Genomic DNA, 20,020 nt, shown 5'->3' with positions numbered 1-20,020 from the left:
TCAGATACAGACTGATTTCAAATAGAAAAACCCTCCTCTACCATCTGTACCTCACAACTTGATTAGCGTTTAGGAAGTGCTTCATCACAGAGTTTCACTGTGGGATTAATGCTGCCCGCCTTTTCCTTCAGCAGCTCATAGGGCCACTGGACGGGAATCTCATTTTAGTCGGAACCTTCCTGATATACGAAATTGAACAGACATTGAACCAATCTGACGGGAACTATGCTATGTAGCACACAAAAAAAAAAAAAAAAAAAAATCCGAAGTGTATTTGCAGCCCTTGTGGCTGGCCTGGCCAGGCTGCCGTCCTCCCAAAGCCCCGCTGCTGCCGCTGCCCCAGTGACGCGTGCGCTTGAGATTTTCCAGACTCCGCCAAAGCGCCCGCTTCGGAACGGGCGGTGCTGTCAACACCTCGGGTGGCCGTTCTTACTCAGGGGTTTCCTTCTGCGTTCATCGCAATCCTCAAGAGGATTTATCCAGGCACTCTCGTTGCTGCTGTGCAAGGAACAGGGGCAGCGCTTAGAAACAAACATTCCAGAGGCGCTGGACGCGGAGAGTGAAGGGGACGAGCCTCGGCCCCGGCCCGGCCCCCTCAGCCCCACCGCGCCGGGGGCGTGGCCTCGGGCGGGCCCCGCCCCAACGCCCTCCCCCCATTGGCCGGAAGAGGCGGAGCGGGTGGGACGGCGGGCCGGGATTGGTGGGGCGGGGAGAGGGCGGGGCTTCGGTTTCCTCGGCAACGGCGGCGGCGGCGGCGGCGCGGGCCCGGCCGGCGCCTCCCGGGCCCAGGTCGGTGCTGCGGCCGCGGGGACGCGGGGGCCGCGCCCGGGGAGGGGGGACCCGGGGCCGGCCTTCCCTGGGGTCCCTGTGCCGGCTTTCCCTGGGGACCCTGTGCCGGCTTTCCCTGGGGACCCTGTGCCGCTCCTGGAGAGGAGACTCTGTCCTGGCCTGGGAGAGGGGATCCGCGGCCGCTGCCGGGGCGGCTCGAGGCGTTGCGGTGCTGACGGGAGGGAGGGAAGCCCTGGAAGCTGCGATGCCCCGCACCCAGGCGTTGTCCCGAATTAGGTCCTTGCAGCCAGTGTGCCAGAGGCCGAGCCACGCACAGAGCCGAGGTGTTTGATTTATTTCTGGTTCTGCGCAGAAAGGGGCGCTGGGCGGCAAATCCACCAAGCAGCGCGGCCACCACCAAAGCTTTTCACTGTTCATACATTTTAGCAAACAAAGGCATTAATGTTCATTGACTGCAAGTCACCTGGTTCCCTTATCAGTTAGTATCCTGTCTTCTGGTGGCTAATTATTCTCTCGTTTCCCATGCTAATTAGTCCACATGCTCAGTCTTTCCCTTCTTTTGGGTCTTAGACCATTGAAATATATCCAGCCCTAAAGCTAAACAAGGAAGTTCTACCAAAAAAAATAATTTGTCTTTCTAACACCTGGACATCACTTAGAACTTGTTTGTTGGTTGCTCTCTATTTCATGGATTAAATCTCCTTTGCTGTTGATTAGGCTTGAAAATGGACAAAGATCAGACATGAAAGAACATACTTTCTTAAGAAAAAAAGCTTAGAGAGTTTGCTGTTAAGCTCTTGGACCAGACTCTGGCTTAAATAATTTTCTGAGATGTCTGATGTATGTTTTGTAGCACTGTAGACAAAATATCAGCTGGAAAAAAAGAGGGGGGAAAAAAGGCACCTGTGTTAGCTGTAACTGCTGTAACTCTTCATAGGTGAGAAAAAACATGAAAATAAGGGCAGGGCAAGAAATAAAGGGTACATTTCTTTCCCACTGTGTTCTTAAATAATGACTGTGCCAACTGGTAGGAAATTTTGCTAGAAAAACATGGCTCTCATTAAAATGTTGCTAGCAACTGTTGTGTATTTAGGGTTTTAGATTTAAAAGTGAAGCCCTAGAAGTATTTTTAAGGGCTTGTATTTCCTCTTGTTTCATTTTAGGAGTTCCTACAAATGTGTTTTTTGACCCTCTAGAATGTATTTTTGACCCTCTATTTTTTTGATCATCTAGAATATATAGGTGAAGCTCTTAATTGGGTAAGAAAGTAATGTGTCTTGGAGCAGGGTTTTGTCAGGTTAATTTCATAATAAACAGCTTTAATCTGCTCTCTGATTTGTATATATGGATTAGAAAAGGAGTGGGGCATAAAACAAAGGGAGATAGAATGAGAGACTTGCTATAACTAATGTTGGGTTTTTTTAACCTGGTAATAATTCTGTGTAGCTGTAATGTAGATTATAACCAGTCCTGCATCAAAGTGCACCAGAGAAAGCTCTGTGAAAGATCTGTGTTTAAAAAGGAAAAAAATAATCCTTTAGCCAGAATGGTTACTTGTGTGACTTTATTAAATGCAATATTTTAAAATTATTAAAATTGCAGTTAACCATCATTTTGTAATCAGTTAGTGAAGAAGTGTGATCAAAGATTTGTTATTGATGGGTTTTTTTTTACCTTTTCCCCCTCCTGCTATGATTTCCTCAGCTTGACTCAGAGTTATCCAGTGCTGTGCGTTATTTAATTTATTAAGAAAAAAAGCAGCCTTCACCACTCCAGAAATCCTCTGACATTAATTAAATACTTTATTATTCAAGGCATCTCAAAGGTTTCAGTTGTCTGATTGCTGAAATTATTTCTAGTGGAATTCATTCAGGGCAGACAAGGGTTATGCTCTTTGCAGAGTGCCTGTAGCCAGGTATTGCAGGGGAACACGTGATGTAAGCTCCTTTGAATGTGCCACTGCCAGGTAACTTCAGCCACAGTCTGGGCAGCAGCATCTCCCTGACGTGTGGGTGAATGTTTTGGTGTCTGTTAGATCTATTTTAATCAGTTTCTATTTGTGGTGAATGAAGAGTTCCTAATTTATACATGTCAGTAATGGCAAAACCTGAGAATTAGAGTTTGAATTGAATCAACAGAGAGTGCTTTATTTAATGCAGGGTTCAGTAAATTATGTAGCAGGTGCTGAAGAAGGGAAATACAGTTTTGTTGTCTGAATGGTGTACTGCTGACAATTTGAGGTAAAGATAATGACCCTGCTTTTGTTTTTGCCCCGTTTGGTGGCAGCCCTGGTGGCGCTGCATTGTGCCCCTGTTTGGGCTGCTCAGAGCGTTTTCTGCCCAGTGAATCAAGGGCATTGTGTGATATAGACAGGGCTATAAACAGCCAGTCTACTTTGGTATCGAGGCCTCCTGGCTGTAAGCAGCTTACCCTCCATGTGCTTATGTGCAGGGCCAGCCCCTGGGCCAGTGTTTGTGTAGGGTCCTGCTCACACCATCACTCCCAGGTGTGAGGCTGCTCAGCCCCATGCCCACCCTCGGTGCCAGCACTGCCCTGCATGTAGCACTTTTCCAACAGCTCTGATTCCCTGAACAGCAGGTGATCCCTGTGATTTCCAGCCACGGCCATGGGATTGTTTGACAAGCTGGCAGGATGGCTAGGGCTGAAGAAAAAGGAGGTTCACGTCTTGTGCCTTGGCTTGGACAACAGCGGCAAAACAACGATCATCAATAAACTTAAACCTTCCAATGTAAGTAGCCTGCTTGGTTCCCTCTGGGTGTTTGTTTGATCTGGGTTTGCATGCTGTTACAAAGGATGTGCCCATGGAAAAGATGTGCAGAGCTTGTGATTTAGCACAGTGGAACAAATACATTTTAAGATTTTCCAACTAACTAAAACTAAGGGTAAGCATTCACACACACATTATTTTGGAAAAAACCCTACTGTTAACATGGTACACTTTTGTTAAGATCATCCAACAAGGAGGGGTTTATGATGGCTGAAATCAGGATCTGAAATGGTCACTTTAATCACTTAAATAATTGTCACAAGATTGCAGTTACAAGTGATGTTGGACATTTAGGATTAATACAGTTGTACAACTTACCACGCTTATTTTAATCTCTTCCTGAAAAATAATAAATGGATAAGAGATAACAAAATAAGAAATAAAAAGAAGATGCACATTTAAGAGTGACTTCACTATTTTTAAAGCAAAATCATTTTCAAAATAAGTACCATTAATACTCACGATTCATTCATCCAGTGAAAAGTGTTTGAGGCCACTAGGAGTACCTAATATTCTGAAAATAAGATCCTTATTTCTAGATATGTTTATGGACTCGAAATAGATGAATTTGGGTAGGCATGTTCAAAGCCAAAGGTTGTGCATCTTGGTTATTTGATCTGGGAAACTGATTTCTGCTGGTTATATCAGGACACAGCTTTATTTATTATTATTATTAATTTTCATTGAATTTTACCTGATAAGTTCACTGGACATTGTTTAAAAAGTGTGACATAGTGAACAGTCTGCTACTCTTCCCTTCCTGGCAATTATTCTTCCACTGAAAATTGAGTAGATTTATAAACAAAGACTATAAAACTCCTTGCTATCTCCTACCAGTTGTTTGGGAGAAAGGCTACAATGTGTACCAGGCAAATTGTACTTTATGTAATTACTGAGACCTTTTTTGTAGAGGGTTTTTCTGTCATGCCTTAAGCAGTAAAGGATTCCTAACTACAGTTGAACTCAGACTTGAAGATTTATCACAATAATGGGCATTAGAGAAGCTCTCAATGGAATTGCACAAATAGAATAAATAGAATTTATTTGTAATGAGAATTTATAGAAGGATAACTTTACATCCAACTTGTGTAAGTCCTACCCTTGCAAGACATGCCAAATAGTCTAGCATGCAACAAATGTCATTAGATCAAAGTTAAGAAAACTGTTTATTTTTAGGAAGTCCAGTGGACAGGTGATTTTGAGCTGTGGGTCAACCCAGTCTTCTTAAGAACTGCTGCTTTACCCCAGGAGCATTATACTGGAGCTGGCAAATCCAAATGTTTTTCCATCTCCCTGCAGCTGTTTCTGCTGGACCTGCCTATGGATGGTGTTTGGAATAAGGGGCTCTAGGAGTCTGTGCAAGGATTGCATGTCACTTTCTCAGACAGCTCTGTAATCTATGGGATGTGGCCTTTCTTTCTGCTCAATATCCATGCTTCTTAGAGGAGCTATTCTTTTCCACCAACTTAGCTGAGAGGTTCCTTGACCAGTTCCATAGTAAATCAGTTATCAGACAGATCTCTTAATAATGCTTTGTGTTTTGGCATTTCCAGTGGTGTTTGCTCTATTCCCCAGAAAATACAAAACCCTTGATTCTGAATTATTTTACTTTTTGGGAACTTTTTTAATATTGCACAGTTTGGGGCAAATATAGATCTATAATGTATTCATGTTTCAAATATGTTTCAGTATTTGCATTTTCTAATTTGATTGTAAAATCTGTGCTTTCTTTCCTTCAAAGGCTCAAACTCAGGACATCGTTCCAACAATAGGATTCAGTATAGAGAAATTCAAAACTTCAAGGTAGTACTTTTTTTCTTCAATAGCAGTAGTGATTTTTATACAATAGTTGGACTTAATTGTGGATTTGTCACTGAGTATCATGTGTGGTGATGTAATGACATGACATTGCAGTTTGTTGAAATGTAGTACCCACGAGACCTAATCATGATCCAGGACTGAGTGTGTTAGAATACAATGTGTGTTTTGTGGTGCTATAAAACCATTAATTTTTTTTTTTTTTTTAATTTGAGGGGTTTTTTTCAGTAGCATGTATAAACATCTCACTGTCTTTTGAGAGTTCCAGAATAGGGCACTGTTACAGACTGGAGGAGAGACAGCTGCTGAGGTGGCAGCTTAAATTCCACTCTCAATCTGGTAACCTAAATTAAGCACTCTCACTGGAGGTACTCTGAACAGATTGCACTGTAATCTCATTAAATGCAAAAGGATGGCTACAGCATTAGCAATGTAAAGGTGGCAGGAGCAAAGGCCAGGAAACAGAGCAATAAGTCATTAGTTGAATGAAGACTAAGATTTAGATTAAGAATGTCGTGACACGAGGATATTTCAAGGAGGCAGCATCATTTTATTATTTTGTGGCCTTCACTGGGTGTTTTTGGTGTGTGCAGTTAGTCTTCAAACCAAGCAGTATGGCCTCACTGGGCAGGAGATGTGCAAGAAAATTGTTTGTTCCTTGAGCTGAGAAAATTGTTTGTTTCTTTTAGCTGATATGTTATACTGAGAGGGTTCATATTTCTCTAAGAGCTTCCACAGCTGAGCTCTGTCCCAATAAAGTACATCAGACAAGTTTGGGACTTCCCGTGTGAGAATGTAAATTAATTTTTTTTTTTTTTTTTATTCTGATCCTGTAGGAGGAGAGGTGATGACCTGTAAATACAGCATGTAGAATGTTTAAAAAAACAAAACAAAACAACCTCTAAAAAACCCACCCCAAAACCTAAAACTCTACAAACTGACAAACCCACAACTCTATGTCTGGACATAGAGTGGGAAGAATGTCTGGAGAGCTTCCTTTTCCTAACCTCTTTGTTTTGGTGGCCTTCACTTGGGAAGCTACTTGGGGCTACCCAAAAAAGGAGAGCCGAGTTCTGAACCAAAAACCAAAATGTACTCTTTTTTTTTTTTTTTTTTTCCTAAAGGTGGAATTTATTTATTTTTTTAAAAAGCCTTTTATTTTGCCCACATTTATACCTGTGTAGGGACAGAATTTAAGACAGGCCATGGACTTTAAGTCATGGTTCATCTGAATTTCACTTACACATGAACAGTATTTTATACTGCCATGATAGAGAGTGAGATTGAATGGGAGTTTCTTTTGCATTTGATGTAACTTTAAATATTTGGTTTATTTCTTTTATTCAGGTAGTAAACACATTCTCCATTGTGAAATATTTCTATTGTAGGACTGAAAAACTGAGTAGGATCATCTGAGTGCAACCAGAGTTCCTTTGGGAATTTTTCTCAGTTGATTGAGATTCAAATTGATCTGGATCTGGTGGGGTTTTTTTGGGTTTTGTTGTTTGTTTTTTTTTTTTTTTTTTTTTTTTTTGTCAGAGTAGCAAAGAAAGTGGATGTGGTTTGGGTTTTGTTCTTTTTTCTGGGCCTCATGCACTTCTTTTCTTTGCAGTTTGTCTTTCACAGTGTTTGATATGTCAGGTCAAGGGAAATACAGAGACCTCTGGGAACACTACTACAAGTAAGCCTAATTTCTTTTAAAGCACTGCTGTTCGTATTAACTGTTGTGTAGGTTATTTCAACAGAAAATTGATCATATCTAGTGGTTAGAAATGATTCAGAGAAGACTTATACCTTGTGTTTGACAGAAAAATACTGGATAAATAAAACTTTCTATTCTAACAAATGAAAATTTTTATCCAGTGTTACTCTGTGCTTTCAGGGACATCTTTGGGGAACATACTAGAGATGAGATTTAAATGTTGAAACCTGAAAACCAATCCTGTAAGAAAGCTCAAGATGAGTTAGGTTTCCAGCTTTTCAGTTCTTCTGTAGGTCAGTTACTTAAAACCTCCAAGATACTGGCTGATGGCTGAGATTTTTAGAGGTGAGGGAAATGAACCTCAGAGATTAAGGCACATGTAACTAAGAATATGAATGAACATTCTTAATGTCTTTATTAAAATGGATTTTCTCTGTATTTTATAACACTCTGGTATTGCCTTTTGGTAGTAGATGGACACCATTCTCTGGTTTTGGAGCTTTTAGTGAAACTTAATCTTTATTTGCATTGTCTCATTGCTATTCTGTAATGCCTGATCCTGATCTAAATAACATGAACAATACTAAACCTTGCAGAAGTATCTTGGAGAAATAGAAGGGAGAAATTCTGAAGATTATAATATTGATTAAATATTAATATCAGTTGTGGTAGAGCTTAAATTGTTTTTTAATTGAGGATTACTGCTTTCTCTCCTTCCTTTGCAAATTGTGTTAGCATTGAAAACATTTGGCCAGGGGATGTTCATTGTTCAAGAGTGTTAGATTTGCATTTCAGCAACTGATGCCCTCAGGCTGCTCTCAAAATTCTAGCAGAGTGCTTCATAAGCAAATAATTTTTGTGTTTGCTGTATTTAATGCAGTAACTTATCCCTTGTGGGGCACAAATGGCTTTTGCATCTTAACAATAACTCCCTAACTGTAAGGGAGTTTTTTAGGTTATGCTGAAAGTGAAATATGCACTTGTATCCACCTCTGGTCCTGATCCAGCACCAGTAGGCACATATTTAAGATTAGCTTCTAAGAATAATATTAAAAAATATTTTCTATTAATTAAATAAAAATATTAATAAAATAATTATGTGCTGTTCAGTTTATAAAGTTAAGCAATATTTAATTTTGCAGGAAATTAAATCTGGGCAAATGTCAAAGTAGTTGTCTTGGAGTCCTTCAAGTCTGGACTTTTCTTCTATTTAGCTTGAAAGTATCTTCTAGGTCATCCTCTAAGTACATTTATCTTAAATTATCCCAAAATCATGTTGTGTCCCTATCCCTGTTACTTCTTTGTGAAGTTATTTTTTTGCTGGTAAATACATGCCAGTACTCTTGATTCCTCTAGTAAAATTCTCTATGCTCAGGAAAATTGCTTAGGCATTTTCAGCTAATATGCAAAACTTTATTTACTAAAGGTTCTGTACACCAGAAAAGAATGGGCCTCCTCATACAATCTTGGGCTGCTCAGGTTATTTCTGGTTTCTAGCAGGTATAGAATTGTTTCTTATCAAAATACAAAGATAGATGGTGCTGGAGGGCAAAGAATGTATTCCTAATGGTGCCTCAGAGAAATGTAAAATGAAGTAGAAGTGAATATTACATTAAAATATAAAGTAAATATACTTTCTGTGGGTATTTACAACAGGTGAATTATGTATTGGTGAGATTTTATTTGGTTTTCAAAACAAGTTTCAATAAATGGAACATCAAGTCAAAATATCAGTAAACATCCTGAAATAATGAGTTGAGTAGCTGCATTTATGTTATGACTGTGGTCACACTACCAGCAAAATGTCCTAATGATTTGAAATAGTTGAAAGTTTTTCCCTGTTATTTGAAAAAAAAAAAAAAAAAGAAAGATCCTGTTTATGCAGGATATGTAAAGGTTAAAATAACCTGCATATGCCTAGCTGTGGACACAGGTTTTATCTAAAAGGGTATTTGACCTTTCCCTAAATAAACTTTAGTACAGGAAATACAGAATTTCTGTAAAGATCTGTCTTAATGGGGTTTTTTCCTGCCTGACCACAATGTCAAAATAGCAGAACATTTTGAGTTCATCTCTCAGTCTGGGTAGTAAAACCAAGCTTTTCTAGAAGGTGTGTGGAGACTGAAGTTTGTAGGGGCAGGCAACAACCTCATGTCTAAAAAAAATGATGTCACCAAAAGATTGAATTTCAGAAATAAGACTGGATTCAAATGTTAATGGTAAATAACAATGACAAAAATTAGAGAAAAAAATCAGATTTGTTTGGACTTTTTTTTTGGTGTTTCTTCTGAAGCCTTTTCTTATTCACAGAATACTCATTTCTTTGAGAACCTATAATTTGCCTCTTTGCTCTTTTTATGTTATGCAGAGAAGGCCAAGCCATTATTTTTGTCATTGATAGCAGTGACAAATTAAGAATGGTCGTGGCCAAAGAAGAACTTGACACCCTTCTGAATCATCCAGGTGAGGAGGCTTTTTTCCCCTTGTGTGTCTGTATTTGTTATGTTGCCTTAAGAAAAGCCCTTATCTGACACATTCTTAATACTTTGCAAGTATTTTAACCTTTCATGAATATTAGCACAATAATAGTCTTCAAAAACGTATTGGGTTTTTTTTTACCTATTCACATTTAGAATTTGGTCACACTTCAGCTTTCTACACTGAGTTGGGTTGGTCTCTTATAATCAATATAGATCAAAAGTTACATTGTTTAAGAAAGAATAGACTTTGAATTGGAAGCTGGAGAAGCTTCTTTGATGAGCAGGACAGACAAAACTGTGTGTCTCCCTGTCTGTTTTTTCCATGAAGACAGCTAATTCCTTTAATGTAACATATAACTTTCTTTTGTCATCTTCATTATAATTTTTATGTTTTAGCCAGAAATATGGAGGGATAATTACACCAGTTTTAATTCCCTATGAAAGAGGATATGAAAGGATTTGTGATCAATCCTCTCATATCCTCTTTCATAGGGAAATTTTTTAGGGGTTTGGGTTGGGTTTTTTTTTACATGAGACTGCACCTTAATTAAGTTCTGATATCAGTCAGTTCTTTTCCTTTCCATGTATCCAGCATTACTGGGATGTGTCTGTAAGCAATATGCAATTTTGACTTTCAGCACTTTTGGTAGTTGCTCTGCCTGACCAAAATATTAAACTACATCTAGGAAGTTTAAAAGTGAAATAATCCTGTGATTCCTTAATTATTTATTAAAGTGATAGAGCCTTAACTTCTGAAATTCCCATGCTGCAAATAAGAAAGGAAAAGCTGAGTTGAATTTCTAAGAAAAACAATGTGTGATAGGGACAAATATATTCCCATGTCTTTATTTTCCATGAAGATTATATGTAACACTTTAATTCATCAGCAAAGATGTTGGAGCTGACTGGACCTTCTTATTCTCATGCTCTAATTTCTCATTCAAGGGTATGGGCTACTTCAAATGCAGACACTGAAAAGGCAGTGTTACAAAAGTCACAGGGAGGATGGGGTGAGCCAAAGGCTGCAGGTGGATTACACAGAGGCCAGGGCACTGTGTATCAAGTCAGGAATTAACTGCAGCAGTAAAACCCAATTCTGTTAGTAAAGTGGAACCACACAGGGTCAAGGGTGAGAGGTAAAGCTGCTGGAAGGAGTTACTGGCTTAACAGAGGGCAGAAGAATAAAAATGTTTAGACAGAGTAGAAGCAACCTCAGGTGGGGCTTTTCTTTTAGGCATTAATAGGTCACTAATGCTGACCTAGCAGGTCAGTGCTGTTCAGTTGTTCATGAATTTGTGTCTTCAAGTTCAAAAGACCAGACTCTGGCCACTGAGTGCAGTCCTGAGAACCAGGAGACAGCAGTTGTGGATTTCTGCCCTGGAGTGGCTTAGCTCCAACACAGCAACAGTGTCACTGATTTATCAGTTTTGATATATCAAAGAGCTTAAAAAGTTCTTCTAGGATAATGTTCAATAAAAGTAGCTGTTAGGTGAATCAATATACAACTGGTTTGCTATATCAGTACTTTTATTTGTATCAATGTTCTGCCTTTCTTGCTGCATACCCTACTTTCTCCCAATCTATGCTTCTGTCGGTGTCATCCTCCTGGAGTGGTTTAAATGTATGTATTTACCTAAGTTTTACATGGAATTGAATCGATTCCTGTCTCTGAAAATCTTAGCAATCCCGCAGTAAAACAGTTCCCTGTCTTTTTGCCAGGCTTTGCCTGAGGGAAAGGGAAGGGAATGTGTCCTGTGAAGCATTTATGGGGCTAGAAGTTGTACTAGCTGGGACTCTTGTGTGAATCAGAGCTATAAATTATCTTTACCTACATTAATGGACAATGCACTCTTCAAATAGCATCTTATTTAATGATAACTGTATCATATTTTGGTTTTTTACTCAAATGTCATTCTTCAGCACTTTGAAAGATGGTAGCCATAGATTACCTGGATTAGATGATCACTCTTGGGTCACTTCACCTCCAGCACACGCTTCTAAATTAAACTGAAATTCTTGTAAACTTCAAATTATTTGTGTAAAATTGCACATCACATATCTAGTGTCTGGAATATTTTTAAATGTGTTAATTCATAACCACTTGCAGCTAGAAAATGTTTGCTTTCCATTAGTAACTGTGAAAAGTGTGGGAGGGGAAAACTGCACATAAGGAAATAATATAAATTTCTGTGACCATGACTTTATTTAGCAAATATCTTTGGGTGTGCATTATGAGTCCAGGTGGGTAGGTTGTGCCCCATTCAAATTGTTTAGGAAAACACTGGAAATTCCTTTATTAACTTGGCTGTTTGCATATATGATGTCAGCTAATTTATGTGGTTTTAATTTACCCATAACCTGCAACCTGTGGGTACCAGGGTTCATTTAATTATACTGTAAATTACTGTAAAAATTTCAGTCAGGAGACTCAATAGCTGTTCAACTATGGAATCAAAACAGAGATTTAATTATACTGTGCTTGTATTTTGAGGCCTTTGATTTGTGCTTATGGATATCAGAGGACAAAAGAGCTCCAGGAAGGGTAAATAGCTTGTGAAAATTGTCTGTTTTGATCAGCACTTACCATCTCTGAATGAATATGGGGAAGTAGTGTTATCTCCACTAATTCTGTGGAAAGGTTTAGTGGGAAGGTGGAAAAGAACATAATTAGGAAAGTACAAAGCATTTCAGCACTGACAGTTTGTTGGGATTTTGGGGGGTTTTATCATCCTCCTGCCCATCAGCAGGGCCAGATGGTTTATGTTTGACATTTTAAAATAAATCTTTACCTCGTTTCCTGTGTGACATAACCTTTTCTTTTTGCTATTTTAAAAAGATCCTGTGTAGCAATTTTCATTGCGATGGTAGTGTGTAATTTCTTCTCCTATCAAGCACTGATGGATAGACTAAAACCTAGATTTTCTCTAATTCTGGATACCATTCTTTGTATAAATAATATGAAAAACTTTGAGAGTTAATCTTGGTGCTGGTAATTTTTTTGACAGTGTTACATATGTAACTTTGAAGAGAGTATGTTTTGGTTCCTTTCAATCACCATATAGTCTTTTGGGGTAATCTTAAAGTTTAAAGGTTTAAACTTGTCTATGTGTAAGTATCCCAGAAATTGCCAGAGTACTTTGCTTGGTCTGTAGTTCTCACTGCTAACTGAAGGAGCTTCTGGAGAAGAAGTCCTTCTAGGGAAGGGAGAATAAAGGATGTCCACATGTGCATTTTTTTCCAATTGTATAAATTCTATGAAGTAATGGATGCTTTCCAGGACACTAAAGGATAATTCAGACTACTCTTCTGAACTATTGTGATGATGTGAATGAACACAAATTATTTTTTCCATCCATTTTATACATCCAGTCCTCACTAAGCAGAGATGTGCAGTGTTTGTAGGCAGTGGTTTGATCTCTTGTTCCTCAGCTTCAGCAGCAATTCCTATCTCCAGCTTGAAGCGTGGGTATAAGGTAGGGGGAGAGGGGGGTGAAAGATTCCAAAGCCTGCAAGGAACTTTGTGAGCATTTTGAAAGCATGCCAGGTGACCCAACAGTGTGTGCATCTTGGTAGGATACAACCTGCAGAGAATTGCAGCTACAGGTGACCAAAATACCTCCCTGTGTTGTTTGTACCTTGTTACATGCAGAGATTAATGAGTGTTGCCTCATGTCCTGAGTTCTGTCTCTGCTCTTGCCTAGACATTAAGCACCGTCGGCTGCCTATTCTGTTCTTTGCTAACAAGATGGACCTCAGGGATGCAGTGTCATCTGTGAAAGTGTCTCAGTTGCTGTCCTTAGAAAACATCAAAGACAAGCCCTGGCATATCTGGTAAAGTTCTACTTTCCTATCCTTTTATTGGCATTACTTTGTGCATTCCTATTTTAGCCCTGTCGTGCCACTCACTAATGTATAAAATAAATGGAGTAGATAAAAGACAGATTCCAGTGAAACAGTAAATTTAAAACAGTAATATTAAAATACTTATTAAATAGTAAAAAACTTATTTTAAATGTACAATGCATTCATTTAGACTGTGACTTTAAAGTTTTCACAGCAGAACTGCTAGCCAAGTAATGGAATGGAGGATTTCCAGTGAAATCAGAAAGCAGGGTTGATATGAGAAGAACAGTTGACATTACATTTTACTGGGAAATTGAGTAAATTGTTATCAGAGTGCTCCTGCTAGATTACCTTGCAGATTTGAGAATATCAATAATAAAACCTTTGGAGTTTTTTTTCACTCAGCAGGTGCTTCAGTAAACTGTTGTTGAAAGGCCATTTAGTCATGTTTGAGGGGATTTTTAGTTGTAGGAGCTAGTCTTTTGTTCCTGAAGGATGTAAGCTTTACTTTGTGCTGGTGTTCACAAGGAAAAAACTCTCCTTTTACCAGAAGTGCTTTATAGAAGTTATTTTTTTGTCCTATTAAAGTCCTCAGCTGTTATAAATAAAAGTGAAATCAGCAGCTAAATGCTGCTGAAAGCTACAATTTTTATTTTAGGCCCGTTAATGTTAAACTTGGTTACCTGCACGTTGTTTTTGTCCAGAAATGACACTCAGGAATTCCCAAGCTTCTTGGAAGATCATTTTATAGGAAACTGCAGTTACAGTCCAGATTCACTGCTGTGCTGGTTGTCATAAATTGAAGAATGAAGAGCATTCAAACAGTTATCCCCCCGTGATTAGAAGGTGGATTTACACTGCTCTCAGTGTGGCAGAATAGTTTTGTACATTGACAGACACTCCTGGGGTTGCTGTTACAATGAAGTGTGTACACACACACACAGTGCCTCCTTCCAGTACTCCAGCATTCTCACTGTGTGTAGGAACTGCTTGGAGGACATTTGGGCTCAATCATCTTAAAGGTTTTTTCCAGCCTAAGTGATTCCATGATTCACGGCTGGTGTTGGAGGGAGTGAACATCTTTCACAGCGTTGTCTGAGGAGGGAGGTGCTGCAGAACAATGTGTCTGCCTCGTGTGGGAGCTCTCCCAGAGCCCCTCATGTTCTAGGAATGATTCCTTGTACCTTGAAACTGGAATTAAAAAAGAACACATCATGAAATGATGTTTCCCTGTGGGGAAGGTACCATATATTATTTGAGGAGCAGTTTTCTGTATAGGAAGAAAACCTAAGGAAACTACCTGATGCTACTTTGCAATTATGTAAATTACAAGTTTGGTGATGACTCAACTAGAACTGGTATTTTTACAATGTTTTTGAAATTTGATTTGTTTCTTTCAGTGCCAGTGATGCTCTTAAAGGAGAAGGATTACAAGAAGGTGTGGATTGGCTCCAAGGTATATCATACGTAATTCTCTTGCTGTATTTTCATTCTGTTGAACTCTTTCATTTTGTAAGGTTTTTTCTTTATTATTTCCTTTGTTTTCTTTCTGTCCATTTCTGCTGTCAGATCAAATTACACAGTGAGTACTAAAGCTCTATCTCATATTTGCCTTTCATTTACCTCCTTAATGTACACAAAACATAACGTGGGCTTCCCTGACCAAAGTGTGTATTATGAAATACTAATGCACACTCTTGCGAACAATACCAGCTCCCACACTTCAATTTCTTATTGCGGTAGTTCAGTTTCTTCTTTAATTTATTCTTAATGTCCTGTCCCTGTTTTACATAACTTAATGTTATGTATCAAGAAATGGTGAAGAAAATAAGCCAGGTTCACAGACAAATACACTGGTTTTAATTACACGCCTTCAGCTCTTAAATCCAGAGCCAAAAGAAGAACTTCTTACACTATAACGATTATAGGACATGCAGACACTCATAACTGCATGGAAGAAAATATCAGATCCAGCTTGGATGATGACTGACATCCAGCATCTTTAATTACAAACTTGGTACGGATGTTGTGTAATTAAAATCTTGGTGCAGATGTTGTGTCTCCTTCTGTTGTGTGCCACTAAGGCTCTGGTCTCTCTTGTGCTCCTGCTCAGTGTTTAGATTAGTGAAGTGTGGCATAGTTTTGGCAGACTGGTCCCAGTTTTAGCTCCCTGGCTGGCGTTGCTCGTGCTGTGAAGTGCTTCGGGTGGTGGGGGCTCACTGCGCTGCAGCACCCGCCTGTGCTGTGCCCCGCTGGCCGCCGGGTGTCAGCGCTGGCCCGGGGACAGAGCCTCCTTCCAGAAGGGTAACAGCCAGCCCTGGCCCGGGTTAACCCATCCCCACTGCTCTGGGGACACCAAACTGTCCTTTCTACTTAGACTCGTCCTGCTGACCAGAAAAAGATGGTTTGTTTTACCGAGTTACTGTAGTGTATAAAACCATTCGGTGATGTTTTCAGAGGGAGGGCTGCTCGCCAAAAATAGTCTTTAGAAAGAGATTTACTGCCCTACAGAAGAGCAGTGATGTATCCTCCACCAGCTAAAATAATTCTGGGGTAGGGAACCAGGATTTTGATACTGGGTTTCCTCCTCTCCTGTATCCTATCATCACAGAGGCAGATTCCAAATCATAATTTTTCTTAAATTCAGGCATAGTTCTGGCTTAGTAATGTTTTCTTTCTGTGTTCAGGGTCTCTGCTTCTCTTGGGGGAACCTTTAGAGTTTCAATCCAAATTTTGTGTTTGTACCAAAATTGTTCTTCATGCTACTTAAAAGGATCTCAAATGCTTGTGTAAATATTTTCTGACAAAATATTTAAGTTATATATGTAGATTTTTTAAGCACAGCAGCAGATGCTGTCACAGATGCTTCTGCTGTCACTCACATAGCTCTTCGTAGCCATTCACTTCTTATGAAGTGTTAAACTTCTTAATTTTCTGAGCTGAAAATCCTCATAGATGGGCTCTATCTGAAAATCTAACTCCCTGGTTCAGCGAACCCAAAATCTTAAGAGAGGCTGAGTTTAAACTGTTACCTAAGCACATGCAGTTTGGCAATTATATGTTTAAAGGCTGAATACTTTGATATTTCAAGGACAATTTTTTACTCTTGATTCTCCTCATTCCTAGAGCACCAGATGGAAATATTTGGAATAACTCTGTAGTTATGGTAGTCCCTAAATCACAGCCTGGGGATGCCATAAAATTCAGAGGATGAAATGACACCTGGTGAATTAGTGCACAGTTCTTGTTAGCAGCCAAGCTTTCCTTAGTTACCCTTTCCAGACCCACTTCACAGTTGGGGTGGCAGGAGTAGAAGGTTTTCTGTATTTTTTCCCCTATTGGAGGCTGAGGTTGTTATTTCCTTATTTTGTAATGGGGTTGCTTTTGCAACAGTACATCCTCCATAGGGTAAAACAAACCTGTCTCACAGCATTCCCCCTTAGTGGGGGAAATTGTGCTGATTTCCACATTTTGTAATGGGATGCTGGATGCTCTTGGTAACCAAGAAAACATTTGAAGTGAGTTGAGAAGTGGCAATCTGGCAGCAATATGGAGAAGTGTGGCTACTGAGAGCAGAGTTTTCATGTGAGTTATTAGAAACCAAACTTTAAATCTTTTGCTATTGGGTGGTTTATGTTGTTAGGTGGAAGCCAAAATGCCTACAAGGAATTGAAATGCATACTTCATAAAACAAACTTCCAAGTCTTATGGTCATCAAAATGATCTTACAAGCCTGATGAAGATAAAAATTGTATTAGATGGAAGAGTCTCCCTATTAAATTAGCAAGATTTGAAGAAAACAACTTGGCTGTACAGGAATTTCAGAAGTGGATGAGAGAGCAAGTTGAAAACAGCTCCACATTGTCCCCCATTCTTGTAACTACACCAAAATATCTAGGTCTATTTTATGTTTTCCAAAAGCAAAATGCAGCAAGAATTCATCTTGTGCTAAGACTAGATGTTTCTTTTTATTAACAGGTCAGATGCAAGCAATGAAGACATGAGAGATAAATAAAGGATCTATGAGGTTCTTTTACACCCTTTGTCAGTAGGTGAACAAGTTCCTTGGAAAGGAAGAATGATTTGAAGATGAACAGTTCAGCTAAAATATCCTGTATTGACTTGTTTCAGTTTAGTATCTCTTCCAGGAAAACTGAATGTAGACAACCTAGCACCTCAGGTATGCACATTGATGAATTAAATTGAATCTTGTGACTGGAGAGCATATACAAAAAAAAAAAAAAAAATTGTGTTAACAATAAACATCTGCATACAATTGAGGTTTAGGTGATAATTAGCCATCAGTAAATGCCCCTCTGTTTTTTGGGGAGACACTTTTTGAGCAAATGGGAATATTTCTTTTCCAGAGAAAGAATAATCAGCACTTCCTGAAATCCAGCTACATAAAATACCTACTGATTTTAGTTGCCCAGTTTTAGGCATTACTGCCATATTTTTATATTAAAGTTTGATGTTGGGTTTTTATTATCCATCTCTAATATACTTCTATAAGAGTATTTTGATTAAAGATATAAGGATTCAAATGTTCAGTGTATTTGCTATAGATGATTCCAGATGTTTTTAAGAAATTTATTTTAATGAAATGTTACTAATTGTTTTGTGATTATGCCATGGTTATATTTGCATTCCCATCAATAAAACTTGAAATATATGACATGCCCTGATTGGGTTTTTTAACTTCAATATGCTCATTAATGGTCTTTACATCCTAGAGATTTTTGGGTTTTTTATTTGTTTCATTTGGAATTTGTTTATCCATATTCCAGTGGATATAGCACTGTATATGTAATAAAATGGTATCTCTGTTGCCAAGGGGTTTTTTAATTAATTGCATGTATTTTTTACACTACCTAATCCACTAGACTTCTCTTCCAGATACTTAAGGAGCATATGAATCACAGGATGGGTCAGACTGGAAGGGACCAGAGTACGATCATCTGTCCCAACTTCCCTGCTCAGGCAGGACCATCCCAGAGCACATGGCACAGGATTGCATCTGGGTGGCTCTGGAATATCCCCAGTGAGGGGGACTCCACAGCCTCTCTGGACAATCTGTTCCAGTGCATGGTCACTGCACAGGAAAGTTCTTCTCATGTCCAGGTGGAACTTCCTGTGCCTCAGTTGTTCAAAAACACAGTTAAGGGACAGCTCACTGGTTTATTAGATCATTATTATGAAATGTGTTATATACTTTTGTTGTGTATAAAGAGTGTTTTACTTCCAAAAATAAATTTAATAAACTTTCTGGCTCCAAAGTGTACCATAGGTAAAAAATTAAGAACTTTATTTTTGTTCTGCCGCTTCAGGAAAGAGCAGACTGGCCCTGGCAGTGCTGAAGACTCCATTTAACTCAGTGATTACCTGATCCCTGTGGGACATGTAATATGCAGCTCTTGCAGAAGCTTTCCCCCACACCCATTAGCATATAAGACACACAAATGTTCTGTCAGCATGCCTTCTAGGCCTCACCTCACAGAGGAGTATTTGGAGCAAAGGGAGCTGAAATGGGAGAACAGTGTCATGTACTCTGTTATTAAATAGTTAAATTTAACTCCCCTGCTTTGCCAAAACAAAATCTCACTGTAAGAAATCTTTCTTACAGGATGCTGTGGTTCTTACAGTTCAGTTTGTCATGGAAGTATTTTCATGTCTCTTTCTGTGACACTGTTGGCCTTTTGTCAACTCTGAATCTATCTATACAAAAATCAAATACAAAAAAGGATCAGTAATATATAATTCTGAGAAATTTTCCTCCGAATTGTGAGCAGATAATTTACAGGTTTACTTTGCTTTGGATAATACAGTAATTAAAATAATGGGTTGAAAGGGACATTAAAGATCAGTGAGTTCCAGCCCCCGCCTTGTTTGGACAAGGGACACCTTCCACCAGACCAGGTTGCTCAGAGCTCCATCCAGCCTGGCCTTGAACAATTCCAAGGGTGGGAAGACTGCAAATTCCTTGGGTAATCACTGCCAGTGCCTCACCATGCTCTCAGTAAAGACTTTCTTCCTAATACCTAATCTAAAACTATTCTCGTGAAAGTAATATTTGTAAAACTGTTTTGCTGTGTATAAGTATTTTGTAATTATTGTGATTCATTTATATGTCTTATTTAAATGAAACATTTAGTTTTAAGTTAACAGATTCTTTCCTACAAAAGAAAATGTAAGTTCTTACATAGAATCCATCTGCATTTCTGCCTTCCTTGAATGGTATGGATCTTGATGGTTTTCTGATAATTTTTGTTTGTTTATCTTAAATTACATAAAGTGCTATATTTATCCTGTGGATTGCCTTTACTGTCATGGGAAGCTGTTTGAACCTACTGCTTTGTTCTTCCATCCACAGATCCAAGGGAAATACTCTAATATGTTTTATTTTTTGCTCTCTAATGTGGTTAGTTAGTGCTTTTTGAAAACAGCAGTTAGTTTTGTACTTTTGTTATTGTTCCCCTTCTTGATTTTTTGGTGTTTGATTTTGTTCTGCAGCATCTCTTTCTGTTCCTCCCCTCTGAGGCCACTGGTCTGAATGAAGACCTGTTGAAAGGAATGGAAATAGGAACAGTTCTATGAGTAAAA

At 38.9% G+C, this 20,020-nt stretch overlaps 1 protein-coding gene across 5 annotated transcripts; it reads left to right on the top strand.

Annotated features, from left to right (window-relative positions):
* The first annotated feature begins 717 nt into the window (after positions 1-717).
* ARL6 (ADP ribosylation factor like GTPase 6) lies at positions 718-19,730 on the top strand. 5 transcript variants are annotated; one of them, XM_053971748.1, is made up of 8 exons: positions 718-789; positions 3,385-3,538; positions 5,319-5,380; positions 7,008-7,076; positions 9,466-9,560; positions 13,279-13,408; positions 14,821-14,876; positions 17,399-19,730. In XM_053971748.1, exons 2-8 carry the CDS (start codon positions 3,416-3,418, stop codon positions 17,422-17,424), a joined length of 561 nt encoding a protein of 186 aa, XP_053827723.1. In that variant the 5' UTR covers positions 718-789; positions 3,385-3,415; the 3' UTR covers positions 17,425-19,730. The 5 variants fall into 5 exon arrangements, with proteins under 5 accessions (XP_053827723.1, XP_053827725.1, XP_053827728.1 ...); XM_053971750.1 differs by having other exon boundaries at positions 733-789; positions 3,388-3,538; XM_053971753.1 differs by lacking the exon at positions 718-789 and adding an exon at positions 896-1,112 and having other exon boundaries at positions 3,388-3,538.
* The last annotated feature ends 290 nt before the right edge of the window (positions 19,731-20,020 follow it).

This window comes from Vidua macroura, chromosome 2, assembly GCF_024509145.1.
Source record: "Vidua macroura isolate BioBank_ID:100142 chromosome 2, ASM2450914v1, whole genome shotgun sequence".
Taxonomy (NCBI): Eukaryota; Metazoa; Chordata; class Aves; order Passeriformes; family Viduidae; genus Vidua; species Vidua macroura.
The sequence above is the reverse complement of the archived record's forward strand: the minus strand, read 5'-3'. Positions and strand labels throughout refer to the sequence as shown.

What these genes read in the sequence shown, in the direction of transcription:
- ARL6 (XM_053971748.1), top strand. Translation starts at nt 3,416, where the DNA reads ATGGGATTGTTTGACAAGCTGGCAGGATGGCTAGGGCTGAAGAAAAAG. An exon ending in CACCCTTCTGAATCATCCAG is followed by an intron (nt 9,561 to 13,278) that starts GTGAGGAGGCTT and finishes GCTCTTGCCTAG; the next exon opens with ACATTAAGCACCGTCGGCTG. An exon ending in AGGTGTGGATTGGCTCCAAG is followed by an intron (nt 14,877 to 17,398) that starts GTATATCATACG and finishes TTTTATTAACAG; the next exon opens with GTCAGATGCAAGCAATGAAG.